The sequence below is a fragment of the Pagrus pagrus genome (assembly GCF_965226575.1).
Source record: "Pagrus pagrus genome assembly, chromosome: 16".
NCBI classification, from domain to species: domain Eukaryota; kingdom Metazoa; phylum Chordata; class Actinopteri; order Spariformes; family Sparidae; genus Pagrus; species Pagrus pagrus.
In genome coordinates, this window is record NC_140200.1 from 3,678,153 (window position 1) to 3,694,078 (window position 15,926).

Consider the following 15,926-nt stretch of genomic DNA (forward strand, 5'->3'; position numbering starts at 1 on the left):
ACTCCTCCCAGAAAAGAGATGACCTTGGCACAGAGGCAGAGGAAAAATAGATGAAGTTGTTTCTCATCCAAACATCCGTGTGTGTACCTTCGAGTCCCTGCACCACCTTGCAGGAGCTGAACACATTTAACGGAGAAAAGAGAACTGAGTGTTGTAATTTTAGTCATTTCAGCTAATACCGTATCCAACGCTTCCTCATCAAAAGTAATAACTGTGAAGGGAGAGGAAACGCTGAGCACATCACCTCCCATTTAACTCCCACACAAAATATGAAGACTTTCTAAAAGAAGCTGTAAAAGCAACAACCAGCAAAGGAATATTTGGTTTTTAAGCCGCACACCATAAGACGACTTTAACAATATATACATATTTAATGCACAAGCAAAACTGAGGGGTTAATTTAACTATTTTTTTTACCGTACACTTGGAGGCAGAGAGCAAAACCTGTTGTTAGGACAGTGTTAAATTTGGAAGGAATCCCTGTGAATTTTTTACAAAGACTGTAATCAATATTCAGCGCTTGACACAGAAAGCTCTGGAGCCAGCCCTCTTACCTTCTGTGCAGTATCGACCTACATATCCAGTTTTGGAGCAGTCACAGTAGGTTTCTCCATCTGCCAGCGAGCAGATCCCGCCATTCTCACAGGGGTTCTCTGTGCAAAGGCCCATCATCTCCAAGCGTACTTTCTGACTATTGATGAGCGTGGGCAGCTTACTTCCATAACTGAGGTCTGTGATAATTCCCTTGAACGGTGGTAGCTCACGAACAGTGGGCAGGGTGATGGCAGATGTGCGGATGTCTGCCGGGAGTCCTCCGAGGAAGAGGTCGCTGACGATCTTCATGAACCTCCGCTGGGGTCGCACCTCCTCTGTCTTTGTCTGGCCATCCACGGCCAAGCCAGTCCGCAAATCATGCCGATTGATGGCGCCAAAGTGCCAGCGGCTGTCGTTGATCAACTTGTCGGAGGTGATGGTGGTCTCTGCGCAGTCGATGCTGACGCGCAGCTGCAGCTTGCCCTGTGATACCGTAAGGAGCAGAAAGTCGCAATATCCGCCATCGTCGAAGTAGAGCACCAGGCCTTCCGATTCTGAAGTCTTGAACTGAAATGTCAGGTCACTTCTGGAGCTGGCGTCCCAGCGCAGGTAGCGAGCCCACTGACCTTCAGAGCCAGTAAACTCCAAGCCTACGCTCAGGCCCAGGATGGTACTTAGCAGCAGGAGGACATGCCCAGCGAGGCCGTTGGGATTCATTGTAGAGAATAACAAGATGCACCAGAGAGTGTTAGAACTGGGGATAGATCCTCAAAGTGATAATAACATCTGATTATGGCTGCGTTCCCGGATTTATCTGCTGAATGTTATATTCCACATAGATAATTTTACAGTCAAGCGGAGAATGCAATATCCGTTTTTTTTTTTATTCTCGAGGCAGCTCTAGTGTTGATAATGGATGGAATTGAATCTTCTCCGCCAAGTCTATGCAGAGATATACGGGAAAAATATCCAATTTCCACACAAAGTGGAAAGGTTAAAGTGCTAAGATGAAGGTGATCCTTAGCGTGTTGTGTCAGTGATTCAGAGCTGCATCTTGAGATTTTTCTTTGAGGCGACTTCCTGGATTGAAGCACATAACCTTCATCGCTGGTCCAGTACCGTGCCCCATGGTCTGGTCTCCAGCTTTGGACACATCTATGACAGAACTGCAGAGAAAAACAGACCGGTTTAAGCAAACATTCAAGTCTTTCAATGTAATTTGGCACACCAAAGAAGCCACTTGCAAATAAAAATAAGTGATGTGCTTCACTAATTCAGTGATCACATAAACTCTTAAGATGCATAAAAATAGAACAAACAGATCTTTTTTATTTTTACTTAAAATGTTCCATTTTGATTGACACTGTGTGGCGAGGGCATTAATTTAATTTTCAGACCGCTTTTTGTCATGTTGTTACATTATATTAGCATAATAAGTGTAATTTAATCAGTTCAAATTAGAAATCTTATTCAAAAGAGGTTGAATAGAGGGAGCAGCGCGAGCTTTTATGCCAACAAGTCAACAGATAAACAAAAAACATGCCTCTCAAGCTCAATGGAGATTTTTTGTCTCTCCATGTGGTCATTAAAAGTCACTAAATAACCACTTTTAACATCCATTAAAGTTTTAACAAGCATTTTTAATGCAGGGTCCCATTTCTACCAATTACTCTCTTAATTTAAAGATCAACTCAAATAATCGTTCAGAGTTTTAAAGCCTTAATTTGAGAGCTAAATTCCCTGATAGTGGTGGCACAACGCAAACATTTTGAGGGGGGTAAAAAAAAAAAAAAAAACACCTAGTAGACTGCTGCTGCTGCTGATTCTGTGATGAGTGAAAATCCATTGAGGTGAGCCAGAACATGTGTTAAGCCTCAGACGTTAGCCTGCTATCTGTAAGGGCCTGCTGGGATCCTGATAAATATGACTAATTATCCACCGCCACTCTCTCTCTCTCATTTGCATGTCTTTGGGGGATTACAATCATAAACAGCTATTCAGAAAGATGTTAGGATGGTACTGCTTCATATTCCAATCCAACCACTATTAACGTTTTTTTTTTTAAATTTCCTCCCAGTGAATACATATTCAAATTCTTTCTATCGCCGAAAACCTGGATGACACCGGTACAGAATATTAACAAGCACACGAGCCCGCGCTCGCTCGCCACACCTGTACTCATTCAGCTCTGTTCAAATTTGCTCAGCAGAGCTAGAAATGATTCACATGGCGAAACCTTATATGTGTGTGTACTCTTCCAGCCCTTTGCCCTTGCAATTGTTTTGGCAGTGGGCTGCCCACCAGACAAACGCATTGTCCAATCATGACAGTAGCACAGCACCATGCAACACAATAGGGCCTTTAACCACCTGCCCTGAATAGTTAATCTTGCTGCAGCAGGCGAGCTATTGAATTCTAGTAACCGATACCTATGCTAATGCACTGTGTGTGTGTCTGTGTGTGTGTGTGTGTGTGTGTGTGTGTGTGCAGTGTGCACGCATCTGTGTCGCTCTGCAAGGACTGTTGCATGCGTGTGTGCCTCTCTGACAACACCGGGTCGTGCCTGCTTGGATCGGTCTTTGTTTAAAAAGTGAGTCAGTGAGACAGAGGAGAGGTTAAAAGGTTCTGCGTGGTGAAAATATCCCTGAACACGGCCGTGTCAGTCCAACCTCACCGACTGCGGAGATGTCTGTGTGCCTTTAATAAGCAGAGGCTGGATGTGCTCATGAAACCTGAGACCCTCATGAAAATTGGCCCTGGCCTCCATTCAATTAACATGACTTATTGTGTGTGTATTGGGTAACTGAGGCATCAGGTGTCCCCTGTGAGCAGGGGATGCTAACAATGCTAGCATGTTCCCTGTCAGTTAACTAATGGGGACTGATTTTCCAATCCCCGGTCACATTTTAAGTCATTTATTCATAAATACAACACTTTAAAAAACGTCATAACGCTGGTTTATACGTAATTAGTTGACATTTGACGAGCAGAAAGCCGTAAATTTAACGTGCGTCACAACTATCCACCTGCTAGCTTAGCCTGTAGGCTGAGCTAATTGAGGCTAATGTGGTGAAAAGTCCACTTTCACACGACACATCTCACGGACACTTTCCCTCACAGGCTCGTTATAAAAAGACTGGCCTGTAGCTAACCCCACCATTAGCAAAGAAAAAAGCTAATTAGGAAGTTATTTTTAGCTACATGTGTGTTTTCCAGCACAAACAGAAACTTTTTTCTTGCTTTTTCTTTCTTTTACCTGGACGTCCTCGACCCCTCAACAGTCACGTTAGCTTAGCTTGATAAGAGTCATATGCTCGAATAAGCAACATATTTTTCCGGGATATATACACGTTGAATTATTAACTAGGGCAGGATATGAGATGACCTGCACGGGAGATACCGTCACTGGGCCATAAATGATGCATTGATGGATCCCGGTCCGGTGCTGCGGATTTATTGACGTGTTTTGTAATGTAAGCTAGCCCCCATCACGCACTGGAGACCCCTCTGTCCCCCCCCGCTGCGCTCCCTGTCCATCACAAGCTGCAGCCCGGAGGAGCGATTTAATCCGACATCAGTCACGGTAGAAGAGGTGGTCCCTGAACGTCTCTTGCGCTACTGGTTAGCGCAAGAGACGTTCAGGGACCACCAGAGGGCCTTAAAGGTGGGGGCACCAGCAATAATAATCGATAATTTTTCCGAGTATTTCAACTCAGGAATGTGTTTGGATGGATTTTTTTATTATTATTATTTTTTATTAATGACGTGTTGATGCATTCCCAAATCATTTAACAACATAAATCCAAATCCCCTGGCTCCTCTGGACAAATAAAAGTTACCAGACATGAAGTGTCCGAACCTTTTCCAGGTGATTTGAACTGCACGACCGGGCTTTTAATGGATGGACACGTTATTTTGTCGCGCAGTGTGCAGAGAAAGCTGACGTTACTACTAAAGAAAGAGTCTCACATTTAACCCTGTGAGCGTTAGATGCGAGAAATAGCTCCATAAATAACAGGAAAATGACGCATTTGTGAATTAAATGTTAATATAAACATGTCGATAGTGTTTTAGGGATGTTAACATGTCATGCAGTGGACAGAGGACATCAGTTCCTGCTGGAATATTAAATTATAGTGATGATTTTATTCTATTGAGAGACCCGTCACCAAATAAAAGCGCAATGACCAGCCTTAGCACAGATCGTAATTGTTATTTTGAGCAGTTAGAGGAATATTGGACATCTTCAACAGACAGTAAAGCGCTTTAAACCGACTGGAAATCCGACCCACAGCCCTGCACCGATGAATAAAACAGCGGCGCAGCAACATTTTCCAGCCGCGCTCCAGCTTTCCCTCCGCTCCTCGCACGGTGGCAGTCTGACTGTTGCTCACTCAGAGGATTCACAAGAAAGACAGAAAAAAAAAATACGAAGGGAAATTTTGACCAGGAGTCGTGTTTTACAATCGTGTGCAGATCGTGAGAAGTTCTGGCAGCTTCATGCTTTTTCGTGCTTCGTGCGTAAATATTCTGAGCCGCTCCCGCTGAGAGACGCGATCCGGCGAGCTGAAACTTTCCTCCTCGCCTCTCTCCACTCAGCGACCACACAAACACCATTTGTCACAAAATCACCTCTCGTTAAGTCAACGTCGGTCTCTTGAGATGCGGTTTTTTTTTTTTTTTTGCCCGCAAACTAACCCGCTCTTCCGCGGTCAAACTGCGGCTGAGGAGCTTTCAAACTAATCATCCAAAACCATCCCGTTGCGCGTCAATCCTCCCCAACACATCTCAGCCAAAAACTCACCAAATCCACAGAAAAAAGGACATTCTTGTGGAAAAACTTCAGAATCCCACAACATGAATGCATCAGGAAACACCTCATGGAATGAATAAATAAAAATATAAATTAAAAAAAGCCCAGTTTTAATGTGCTCCTACCTTTTCGTGAGGAGAGACGATTCCCGGACGGATACAGCCTTTTTGTATAAATATGGCAAATTATAATAATCCAGAGCAAGATCCCATCCAGAAGAAGCGCAGTGTTTTGTTTTAATGATAGTGTGCCCGGGGCGGTGGGATGCTGATGCTGATGCTGGTGATGAGGAGGTTATTATAAGTGAGGCGCGGTGGAGGGAAAGGCAGCGGTCCTCCTTCCGCCGGCTCAGTGAACGCGCATCTCTCAGCTCGGCTCACTCAGCGCAACTGATGATGGGGCCCCTGGATTTTCTCCCACACTGACGCTCTGACCCGCCTTCTACACGGTGCTCTGCACAGCGGGGAGAGTGAAAAATTCAAATTGGAGAGAAAATAGCCCCTCAGGAAAAATTACTAATAATGAAAAGTCTTTGTTCCTTATTCTTGGATAGGCTTTTTATATGAAGTCGCCAGAAACGTTATACTCTTTGTCCGCTGGGATTATGAGCAGGACAGGGACTTAACCCTTTTTTACATGCATCTGCACTGAATGTCCGTGTGCTGTGTGGTCAGATGTGGCTTGTTTTATTGTGATATTTCATGCATGTCAGTGTGGAGCCTGCGTCAGGCAGGACCTCAGCACCGAGGACAGCATCCCCCCCCCGGCTGTGCTTGGGCATCATGCAACATTCCAGCTCTGCGCAGGGTTCAGCACCTCGGACAGCACCGAGCCCTGCTGCTGCATGGTGCCTCATCACCAGGAGCTGGCCCTCAGTGCTGACAGATTATGTAGAAAGAGGTGGAAAAATAAGGGGTGGGAGAAAATATCGATACAGTAATATATTGTATTGTTTCCTCTTGTGATGTGATAATCGATACACTAATTCCAAATGGTTTTATTAAAGCGTGCCAGTGCTCTGAACTAACTGCCCTGACAAATGTGACTTACCAGAGTCAGACTTCATGAGCCCCTTGTGGGTTAAACTCCTGTAAACTTAATTTTCACAGAGAATACGGTGAGTCATGGTTGTATCCTTCCCGTTAACATTTAAACTCAAGAATTGTTCTGCTTCCTGGCACTTTAGCCTTTTTTCCCCCATATGGCTGTTTTGCATTGGAGTGATGGTGCACATGGACAAGCTGCAGTCAGTGTGTGTGTTAAAGGTGCACTATGTAGTTTTGGGGAAGACATTTAAATCATAGTTTGTATTATAACCTCATTAATATTGTAAAAATTAAAATTCTGACTACATAGCGCCCCTTTATGGAAGCACTACAAAGCTTGAAATCATACATTTGACTAAATTTGTCAACTGAATGTGAAGTAATAACAGTTTTGACGTTATGGCGTCTGTGTACTGTGTTGCAGAGATATCTACTTAAGTTAGCATGCTAACCAGCTAGCCCGGACCTGTCCCCGTCCACAGCTCCCTTGCCAGCCAACACTCCCCCAGCACTCTGAGCTCATAGTCTGCTAGCTGCACTGCTCGCTGAGATAAATAGCTAATGGCAGCTACAGTTAGCAGCAGTAAGCGGTTACAATTGGAGATATGCTGCCCTCTATTTAGTTTGAGTATGAATTGAGGTGGCCAATTCCTACATACAGCACCTTTAAAGGACAACTCTGGTTCATTCTGTTTAATTTTGTTTATATGTGGCGGACCCTAGCTAACTAGCAAACGACAGCTACAGTTAGCAGCAGTTAGCAGTTATTCTAATGAAATGCTGCCGCCAATTTGTTTAAAATAGATACATACTGCAGCTTTAATATCATTTTTTTAAATGAGCCTACAATGTGAATAAATACATAATTCACTTTGCCTTTTTAGAGTTTTTTTGGTTTTTCAGTTAGATAGACAGCATGATTTATCGTTAGGTGATTGTTTTGCAACCGATTACCGCAGAATCACTGTATCATGACATCGTTATTGTAGGCAACTTATTGGGTATCGTATCGTTTCATTTCATATCGGATTGTGTTGGAAAATAGAGGAAGGGACACTTATCCCATGAATGGCACCAAGTTGGAGATGATGCAGCTAATGACCCCAAACCTATATGTTTGTTACTTACACTTTGTTACTGTGCATTCTTGAGTTGACAATATGTATAATGACAATATAATAAGTGACATGTCTCCTCTTTTACAGAATCAACCATCCTGTAACATTATTTTTACCCTGCAACTTCCTCTACGAGTCGTCCTTTGCTGTCTGTGATGATGATGATTGTTCTTGCTGTTACATAACATTCATCTAGAAACAGAGTTTACAAAGTGCCACAAGAAGAAAACACCAAACAGAAAACAAGCTAATAAAATGCATCATCAGAGGATTAAAGCGACAAAGGGAAAAAAAATAATCAAAAGAATGAATAGATTTATGAAATACAATAAGATTTTCGACAGAAGAAAAACAGCACAGAGATGAGAAATTGTCAGGATTAAAAAACAAACTGCATCAAAGCAAAACTTAGCATATCTTAGTTCTGCAGGCAGGGTCTTGAAGTGCTTCGGGACCTTTGGTGTTGAGTCTAGACTCAGGGTCAGTCAGCGATGTCCCGCCTGAGGGTCTTGACCTGATCTCTGACTTGAGGGGACCCAAGAGGTCTTCGTATATCTGGGCACCGGGCCAAGTTTAAACATGATAAGCCCTCGCAACACATGGCAAGATGCTAAATCTGGAAATACACTGACTCTCTCTCTCTGGCACAGATTCAAATCCTAGCTGATGCATTGAGAAATAGCTCGAGGCGTGAGCGTGACGTTTGACAGAGGCAGGGCAAGAGAGAGATGAGAAGAAAGGCATCAATGGCCTTTTCTTGTTCTGTGTAGAATAAAGCATAGAAACCTGAACAATTCTGCAGGTAGTAGAGCAAAAAAAGGGAAAAATGTACAATTGTGTAACAGAGATGTGAAATAATAAGACATCAATACTTTCTGTATGCAAAATACTGCTTAAAGGCCCTCTATGTTTTATATTTTAGCTGCTGAAACCAATTTTCTGGACTATAAAGACCTATCAGGATTTGCTTAACTCACTCCTTAACTCAAATGTTAGAAGCAGAAAACGTGCAGACAAAAAAAAAAAGGCTGGTGTCGAAAACACAGCCATGAGGAACTCCACAGGTGATGTGTGTTGGCAAACATGAGAAGTCGGTAGTCGTAACAGAGAAACATAAAAATCTGAGCCAAGACTGTGGGAAACCAGAGATACTAACCCACTGCTAGAGGAGGTGAATTACAACAGCGTGATGAACATTGTTAAATGAGGCACTAAGGTCTAATAGGATTCAAATGAAACAATCTCCTGCATCTGCCGTAAAATTGAGGTCATTTGTTACTTTGAATAGGGCTGCAAGGCTCAAACAACATATGGGCTGCTCTGGTTAGCCTGTTGCCACTGCAACCCTGACCTCGATCGATGAGTGTCTCTCTGCTGTTTGCTTGTTAAAACCATGATTGGACTGTCCTGAGAACATTTAAAACTATTTGATTTGTTTAGTTATTACAGTCACTAGAGTTACTGCTTCAACTAGTTTAAGAAGGTGGATAAACTTAATGAAGGCCATGTTTGTGGCAACAAAACCTCAGGACATCTCCAGGCGTGTTAGCGGCAACAAAAACAAGTATTTTTGAGAGGAAGGACATCTACAGCTGAAATCTCCCGCTGTTTGTCGTGACCAAAGCAGGTATTTCAAGCCAAAACATAATCTTTTCCTGACCCCAACCAAGTGTTTTTTGTGCCTAAACCAGAAGATACTCACAGCGTTGTCAAAGGATAAAACACCTAAAGAAATTGCCAACATTAATTCTGGTGACTGAGTGAGGCTGCCACAACAACATGAGATAATGCTTATTATCTCTAGATGTGATTTGTGTCACACCAGTCTTTCATCCTGACTATTTTCAGACTGCCAATGCATCGCCTGGCCCATCCAATGGGTCCAATATTAAAGCTAATCCAATGACACATTAACTAGGTCTTAGGGGCTAATTAAAACGCAGCCGTGATGAGAAGATCAACAGCTCTCTCTAATGAGTAACAGCAGAGAGAGACAGACAGCGAAGAGGAAGAGTGGGACGGAGAGCTCCGTCTCTCGTGAACACAAAAACGTAAAAGTGTTACATGCAAACATCCGTGACCCACTTAACACTGTTAACCCTGACAAAAATACACGCACGCACGACGACAAACGAAAGGTTTTCTTTCACAAACGAATCACTAAAATCAAAGACAATAATGCCTCAAGCACCCCTTGCTCTCTCACACAAGGTTTCATACCCTGCCTTACTAAAAGGCATAATAAATGAATTATAACCCTTTGATAACATCTTCAAACTGAATTCAACACAAGCCTTTGGTTTACTTTAATAACACCCCAGCTACTTGTTCTGTAATCATGAAATGAGTTTCCAGCTGTCTCAACAACTGCTGTAATATTTACGACGTCTTATATAGGGGTTTGCTGCTGCGAAAAAAAGTATTAATCATGGATGAAGCGTATTCCTTCTGCATGTAGTGTAGCGTGGGACTGTGCTTAGTCATCTTGTGGAACTGCGAGCAGCGGTTGTGTTGTATGTTGCTGTGACATGTGAGCACGCTCGATAAGCTAAGACATGACAGGTCGAGCAGGTGTTGCAGCAGGGGTTTCTCACTGGTCACATGTCACCTTTGGCTTTATCTCTCTATGGCGTTTTCAGGACGACAAGGTGGCGAACATAGTGGCACATTTAGCACCTAAAGAGCCAGATTTTTCCCTCGGGGGTTGGAAAGATAAAAGCATAAAATAGATTATATTGGACTTACATTCAGCAGATGGCCAGAGACACAACTTCAAATGAGTGTTGCTCGTAAATGCTGGATAAGCAACTGTTCGCTGACAAGTTCGCCTTTATCATGTGGCCGCGCTGTGATTATATTTTAATGTTGTGTTCAAAACTTGTTTCTGTTGGCCCCGAGGAGACAAAAAGACACTTCAAATACAAGGGCTGACTCGCTCTACTCTGTGGTAATGTGCTGTTTTCTTATGTCCATGTCCTCAACATGGATACACTGATCTTTTGCCTTGGAAACAGTAGCTATAGCTTCAATCTGTTGGCATAATATCCTATATGTAGCCATTATGTTGAAATTTACCTTTACTCATTGACTCGTTTTAGTACGAGTTAACTGAAAATATTTTTAAAAATCAACCAACTGATTCATAGAGCTAACGTTAGCTCAATTAGCTAGCTAGCTACAGCTAATAAACTCTTCCAGCGACATTTTTCATTTCTTTCCCCAGTATACCTCTGACTGAACTCAAAGTCACACTGTTTCATCAATTATTAAGAATTTCAAACACAACCCCATGAGACCAACAGATGCAACTTTGACGGTATGGTATGGAGATGATTTACGGCGGCCACTGGTTTGAGAAGGTGCGGCAGGCAGGGACAGGAAAGTGGCAAACAACCATTTTACTTTTTAATAAGTAAAATAGGTGTAAGGTAGGTGTTTTGTTTACTTATAAACACTAAGGAGTGAACATGCCGCTTTTACATCATGTTCTGTTAGGTGACTGGACGTGCGGTGGCTAGCTGGTTAGCATGCTTATTTCAGTAGACATCTCTGCAACATGTACATAGAGGTCTTTGACATAACCACACACTGTTGTGTGTTGATACACTGTTGAAAATGTTCATTAAAGCTGCTGTAAGCATCGTCGTTTTAGCAAACTTCCTGTCGGTTTTCCCCTCCCTCCTCTCTACATCAGCAAACTTTCATGACTCCTTTCTTTTTCTTTTCTTCGAACATTATTCATTACCTGGCCTGTTTGGTAGTATAAGCCATCCCCGGGAGCAGTGGAGTTGGTAGCTTTCTCTGTTCCGCCATTGCCGGTACTGACTCGGTCCTGTCCTGATTTAATAAAGTGGGCAGGGATACCAGAAAATGTATTTTCTCTTTTACTGCATGAGTAGGGGATGAAAGACATGGGTTCTTTCCATATCCTAAATATTGCTCCTTTAAGTACTTAAGTACAGCACTTGAGTGAATGTACTCTTACATTCCACGACTAGTCTCAATCTTTTCTCCCAGGTTTATTTTGCAGACATTGCACAGGAGGATACCCGCTCCTGACCCGCATCCAAGCACACACAAAACACTCCAAATAAACCCTGGACTCTTCACGGACCAGGAGCTTTTCATGTCCAGCACTTTTTACTAGATCAGTGGCCTCGATGCTCCGCTGTCTGCCCCGATAGTGGGAGGTTTGGAGTGGAGTTTGATCTTCAGCTGACTCCTCTCTGCATGATACCAACTGCAGTCCTGTACAAAGCAGTGTGCTAAGCCTCCACTTACCTCAGATACGACGGATGAGCTACTAACCTATTAGCCTTCAGTTTGAACAAGGCTTATACTTAAACCATAGATAGTTGACACTCTGCTAACGTGTCCGTATGTGTGTGTGTGTGTGTGCTTAATATGCACACTGCAAATATCCATTATCTCTCCTCTGATTTGTCCCCATTGTGGTATTACTCATTTAATCGCATGTGCCATCTGTATGTGCATCATTTTGTAAGGGAAATTTTAAAAAAAGTTGTAAAATAAAGCATGTCATAGAAGATAGGCCTTAAGGACAGCACTACAAAATACAGAGAAGCTGTTGTTCTTTCCAGTTACTTTTTTTTTTTTTTTGAACGAGGCTTTGAACCTTCTCTCACAGGGAACTTCAATAAGCTCCAGATTGTTTTAAAGATTTTTTCATGACTAGGGTGCAAAATAAGAACAGGCTGTTTTACTTAGTGCCAAGCGAAACCCTGTCACCTGGAAGAGCAGCCATCAAGTCAAATGCGACAAATAAAATACAGCAGAACTGCTTTAGGGCAAACAGGACGCTAATATGGCTTTGTGAGTACAAATACATCCACCATCTAGTCTCTGGAGGCTAATGAATAGGACAGTGAGTTCCCAATGAATCATCGATGTGCAAAGTGGAAAAAGTACCGTTAAAAGTAATGTTGCAGCCTCAAAGAGAGTTGCTTGTGTGAGAATATTCATGGCTGCCAGGAGACAGTTAGTTTAGTCTAGCATAAGGACTGTAGGCAGGGGGTCAGCTAGCCCGGCTAGCAAAATCTGCTGCAGGAACATCTGAAGCTCACTTAAAAACACATTCAAAGTTGTTGTTTTGGTGGTTGCCTTTTTTTTTTTTGTGGCTTTGCTGAGTACAAATTTTTCTTTTTCAGTTTTGGCTAAAACTTGGTTTAAAACGACTGAAATTATCAACAGAATATTTTAGGGGTATGATATCTATGTATGCAAAGCATGCTAACCAGCTAGCCCCTTCCTGGTCCAAAACTCCGGTTGGAGCAGTGGAAACACAGACACTTCCCCGGTGCTCTGAGCTCCCCATCCAGATTACCAGCTGCACTGCTAACTGAGCTAATTAGCTAATGGCGGCAGCAGTCAGCAGTTACTCTAGCGATATTCTGCCCCCTATTTATTTAAAGCATGCCTTCAACAAGTGGTCAATTCGTACATACCTTTAATGGTATCAATGAAGCAAATAACTTTATTTGTCTTTAAATGCTCATTCTGAGAACAGCCTGACTTCTACCTTTATGGCAACACCGTCTCATATACCAGCAGCCCCCTCCATAGATGTGTACGCCAGCATAATCTGATTAATGTGTGTGTCATTCCAACTACTGTAAGCCCAAACAATACATTTCAACCAGCCTGCTGGCAGCGGGTGCCACCTGCTATGGGGCCATCAATAATCCATGAGGGTCCTAATAATGCTGTATCATGGTTTACCACCTTCACACTGAAGGTCACATGTCGTTCTCTCTTGCTCGCTCTCTCACACAAATACACACAATCATGCTGATTGATCCTAATTGTACTGATTTTACCTCAAATCCCAGCTGCCTGAACGCCTGCCCGTCTGGCTGGCCGGTCACTGAAGAGGCCCTCAGCGGGTCAAAGTGATTACACTATCAAGGACATCTATTAGAATCCAATTTGGCCAGGTTGGGTCCTCAAACGGGCCCAGCTAACCTCCTTAATGGACATCCATTTATCTCCCGTTGTTTGGGAGCTGTTGCGTGCGAAGTCCGCAGCTTTGGTGCTAAGCAGGATGGATGTGATATTTAGATCAATAGGTCCGGCTTATGGGGAAAAATGTGATGGTATACAGATGATAAGAGGGTGATATTTCATTGTAAATGTCAGTGTAATGTAACCATCAGTGCCCAGGGTGGGGGACCGTGCGTGTACACTATATGAGGCTGTATAGTGTATATGCAGCGACTTATAGAGCACGACACGTGAAGGCACTTCCTCTATTGCTCCCTCTCACACTGGTGAGAATCTATTTGAATAATGAGGAGAAGCACCTGTCAGGCTTGGTTATCTTGACACATGGACTGTAGTCCTAACACCTACATACATCTGAAGGGAGCGGCAGAGACAAAGAGACGGAGAGCACACTCACTGCACTGCAGGGTACCTGCATTTTTTTTTTTAAACCACATACCTCGGAGCTTGAATAGACAATCGCCAGAGAGGTGCCGGTGCCGTAATACTGCATCAATCATCGGCCTCACCACGAGAAACTACTGCTGCTGAGATGAGATCCATCACTCTCACAAGGCCACGGGTTTAAAATATGCCATTTGAAGAACATATAACACAGAGTACGTCCTCTTTGGCTTTTACTCAAAAGCACTTCATTGTGACGTGAGCACATTTCTAGGATTTTACGAGTTGTGTTTTCATAGCATGGATGATCCCACTGCACATTGAATGTGAAGTGCAACTGTTGTGTTGCAGGCCACCACTGGGCTCCATAGGTGTCACGACTGCTCTCTGAGCCTATCATCTCAGTTAGCCATCTGTGAAAGCACATACAACCCCATTAACCTCGACCACAGTCCTCTAGAACTTTCTGTGCCATGTTTCATTTAATGAATCGCTGTCTGTACAGAGAGTAGAAAAATAAAACAGATGGATACCTTTCAGTAGGCTTCAGCTATAAGCTTTTAGAGTGAATGTACATTTGTAACCTTGCTGTTTCATAGGTAAAAAAAAACAAACATGCCCTTGTCTACATCAGTGGAGCTGAGGTGGAGCAGGTGAACAGTTAAGCTTCCTCAACATCACAGAACCTGTCACGGTCTTTACACAACATTACCCTGGTGAAAAAAAGAAAAGGAAAAAGAAAAACTGCCTTATATTTCTTAAGGAAACTTAAAGGCCAAGCTCTCTGTAACTAAAAGAGGAGCGGTTGTAATTAAACATTACAAACTGGCAAGGTTCCTGCAAGAGCGAGGACAGAAAGGCTCTGTCGTGGGTGTTTAAAACCACCAAGGAAAATAATATGTATCCATCTACCGAGCATCGGTGATATCGGTGAAGTGAGATCTCTGCAGCCCAAAGGATACTAAAAGACAACAGCCTCCCGAACCAGAAGAGAAGTATCCGCTGCCTTACCACCAGACTACAGAGCAGCTTCCTTCCTCAGGCTCTAAGACTCATGATCCCACCTTAAATAAGTATATTAAATGGTTTATTTATTAATCAATCATCCATTTATATAAATGTCTTTTTTGTGTGCGTTTCGAATCTTATATACTTGTCATCAAGCCGTATCTGTGGAACAAAATTGCATCTTACACTTTGTTGTTTTCATCATCAAGTTGAGTCGAACCTTAAGAATTCACTCCTGCTTGCACACTCGCAGGAAATCACTGTGTTCAGCCTCTCAGACTCAGAGTCGAACCTGCAATACAGACCCGACGATGTTTCATCATCTCCACCACAGATTTCAGCAGCAATGATAAAATGAAAGATAAATGTGTGTATCCTGGTGACTCAGGCCGTGCGCTGTAATGATCTTTTGCCTGTGCAGCGGCATCAGCTGTCTCGAATCCTTTTCCACAACACTTGTCGTTTCCACAACATGTCTGCTCCCTCCTGGGTCATCAGCTGAAGTGCCACGGAAACAAAGACAGAACAAAAAAAAGTAAACCAAAATAAGAAATAGGGCTTATTTTTTAAATAATAGGCCGTATGACAGCAAATATATAGAGCTCGGCCCTCACCGCTGACATGCTGTCATTATTTTCCAGCAATATCTTTACTCATATTTTCAAAATCCAAGGGACCCTTCTGGCAAAAAGGTTAAAAAAAATCCTTACTTGAGTTAGCTTTATTACATTTTGTTTGAGCTAAAACTTTAAAGGAATGTGATGAAATAACAGTGTTGACATTATGTCAGAGATGCATTGTGTTGCAGAGAAGTTAGCATGCTAATCAGCTAACTCATATCCACTTTGTACCTGAAGAGGTGACAGTCCAATAGCAAACAACACTGACTAGCTAACACAACCGCTAACTGTACAGTTCACTGAGCTTACTAGCTTGTGGCAGCTTAAGTCAGCAGCAGTTAGCGGTTACTCTGGTGATATGCTGCCGTCTATTTGTTTGCAG

At 42.9% G+C, this 15,926-nt stretch overlaps 1 protein-coding gene across 2 annotated transcripts in view; it reads right to left on the minus strand.

The window, feature by feature from the left end:
• Nucleotides 1–5,711, minus strand: part of nrxn3b (neurexin 3b) — a 288,158-nt gene extending 282,447 nt beyond the window's left edge. For both annotated transcript variants that reach the window (XM_084377072.1, XM_084377071.1), the window contains exons 1-2: nt 5,473–5,711; nt 555–1,700 (exon numbers count right to left, since the gene is read on the minus strand). In XM_084377072.1, coding sequence (XP_084233198.1) covers nt 555–1,251 — 697 coding nt within the window. In that variant the 5' untranslated portion in view covers nt 1,252–1,700; nt 5,473–5,711. The remainder of the gene's footprint in view (nt 1–554; nt 1,701–5,472) is intronic.
• Nucleotides 5,712–15,926: the final 10,215 nt, after the last annotated feature.